At 41.7% G+C, this 2,317-nt stretch overlaps 1 protein-coding gene across 1 annotated transcript; it reads left to right on the forward strand.

Annotated features, from left to right (window-relative positions):
- Positions 1-504: 504 nt before the first annotated feature.
- LOC148781283 (uncharacterized) lies at positions 505-1,966 on the forward strand. The gene is made up of 3 exons (XM_088871034.1): positions 505-765; positions 1,029-1,543; positions 1,705-1,966. Exons 1-3 carry the CDS (start codon positions 505-507, stop codon positions 1,964-1,966), a joined length of 1,038 nt encoding a protein of 345 aa, XP_088727160.1.
- The last annotated feature ends 351 nt before the right edge of the window (positions 1,967-2,317 follow it).

The raw sequence follows: 2,317 nt of genomic DNA on the forward strand, positions 1-2,317 counted from the left end.
GTCACTGTAGGTTTGTCAAAAAACGGAACGAAGAAATTCAAAATTTGAAAATCACGAAACGGTGGATCCCAGTCGGCCATTTCGCAAACAGTCCGCCGTTAATGCAGTAATTCGGTTACATCCCTACTTGATGACACATCTGATAAGGTGGTCCCTCACGGATCACAAAAATATTTCCCTACCTCTTTGGTGCATGGAGGTAGCATAGATATGCATGTATCTTTATCTAGAAAAGTGGAGCAATTCGTGGCAATCTCTCCGGTATTTCAGCCGGGCACCTCGAGTAATGGAAATGTTTCTCTTTCTCTTCCTCTTTCTTCTTCGTTTTCTTCTAAGGTGCCAGTCCAATATAACAACTATAGTAGAGAGTTCAGTCCATTCTTCTGGTTTGCAGTGGCGCTTCCCATAGCAGGTCATAAGTAGTGCTCGGTTCTATCCCTCGTGCTTTTAGTAATTGCCAAGATGTATCCTCTCTTCCATCGCTGTGCCTCAAGGAAAGCCAGGATGTCGCGAACCATTGCTAACCAAGGTTTTGATCCTCTCTTGATCGATCCCTTGGAACTGGTTGTGATTAATGATAAACAAGGTCACAATATTATTCAAAATCAAAAAGAGTTTTCGGAGGAGATTGTTTCGAATTTGGCAATGGTTGAACTGGAAGTCCCAAGTCCCATTAATGTCATTCGCCAAAAAGAGAGACCGCTATTGCTTAGCTTTTCGTCCTCTGCTCCTCCGATGAATTCTTCGTCGTTTACTTCAACTCAGGTTTCTGAGTCTGACCCTGTGAAGATTCGCATATGGTGGAAGTTAGTTATGGAATTACTTCGGATAATGATGAGGACTCAGATGTTAGTTCAATTCCTAAGGAAAACTTCCCCTGCCCTCACAGGGATGGGCTAGGTTCTTCTTCTGCCAACCCTTTACCACGAACATCATTTCTTGGAACGTGCGCGGTTTGGGTGATCCAAACGCAAGGAAGACGTTCTTCTTTAGTTTCTTGTTACAAGCCAATGATTCTAATTTTGCAGGAAACCAAACTTTCCAAGCCTACTATTGTGAGTGCTCAGGAAGTTTGGGGTCCTGAGGCAGTTGAATTTTTGGGTTTAGACTCGGTGGGGGCCTCTGGTGGCCTATGGATTATGTGGGACCCATTGTGTGTGCAGTCGTTTTACTCTGTTTTTAGAGATAATTTTCTTATGGTTGGTTTTGTTGGTTCTAAAACTGGTTTTAGTTGGGGTTTATTGAATGCCTATGGTTCGCAGGCTTGGCCTCAAAAACAAATTTTTATTAGTGAGATATCTGTTGTTATTAATTCAGTTGATTTTCCACATTGCTTGGGAGGGGGCTTTAACTTTAGTAGATGGCCGGATGAATGTTCCAATGGTGGATCTAGTACTTCGGCTATGCGTCTTTTTAATTCCTTTATTGAGTCCAATGCTTTGGTAGATTTTCTTATTTCTGGTATGTCGTTTACGTGGTCTAATGGGAGTATGTCTGCTTTATCAATGCCTAAGCTTGATAGGTTTTTGGTCTCTGGTGACTGGTCGAATTTTTTTCCATTAGCCTTTGTTAGGGCTTTTCCTAGACTCTCTTCCAACCATACTCCAATCCTTTTGTGCACTAAAGTTCATAAACAGGGGCCTAGGCCTTTTAGGATTGAGGCCTGTTGGTTGGAAGATAAGGATATGGTGTATTTGATTAAAGTGCATGGGAGAATTGCATTTCTTCTGGGTCTGTGGATTTCCAATTGCACAAAATACTTCTTTGTGTGAAACATAAATTGATTGCATGGAAGATTGATAGTGGGTTCAATGTGAAAGGAAAGATCGAAGAGGCTCTTAAATTTATTATGGATGTCAATGCTAGGACCCAAAATTCAGGTATCCTTTCGAAGGAGTTGGTGTTAGCAAGGAGCTCTAAACTTAATGAGCTTCATGAACTTCGTAGGATGGAAGAGATGTATTGAAAGCAAAGATCTAGGGTCAAATGGCCGAAAGAATGGGATTCAAACACAAAATTTTTCATGCTATGGTCAATGCTAGGAGACGTCATAATGATGTTTCTGGCCTGGTTATATATAGAGAATTGACCCAGATGATTTGGATGGGATGTCAAATGCTGTTGTCGAACATTTTAAGAAAGCCTTCTTTACTGAGGTTGCCTTCACACCTCGTCTTTCTAGAGTGGATTTTAGCCGCCTAGTTCCTCAGTCAGTTGATATGTTGGAGAGGGAGGTGACTATTGAAGAGTTAAAGAAGGCAGTTTTTAGCTCCCAAGGGATAAGGCACCTGGTCCCGATGGTTTTTCTCTGATTTTC

Source organism: Amborella trichopoda, chromosome 7 (assembly GCF_054954075.1).
Source record: "Amborella trichopoda isolate Santa Cruz 75 chromosome 7, AtrichopodaSantaCruz75HAP2 v2.0, whole genome shotgun sequence".
Taxonomy (NCBI): Eukaryota; Viridiplantae; Streptophyta; class Magnoliopsida; order Amborellales; family Amborellaceae; genus Amborella; species Amborella trichopoda.

Bases quoted from the DNA above. Each gene is read 5' to 3' on its own strand.
- LOC148781283 (XM_088871034.1), top strand. From the start codon at position 505: ATGTCGCGAACCATTGCTAACCAAGGTTTTGATCCTCTCTTGATCGAT. The intron at 766-1,028 runs GTTTCTGAGTCT...CTAATTTTGCAG, and splicing joins CGTCGTTTACTTCAACTCAG to GAAACCAAACTTTCCAAGCC. The intron at 1,544-1,704 runs GTCGAATTTTTT...ATTTGATTAAAG, and splicing joins TTTTTGGTCTCTGGTGACTG to TGCATGGGAGAATTGCATTT.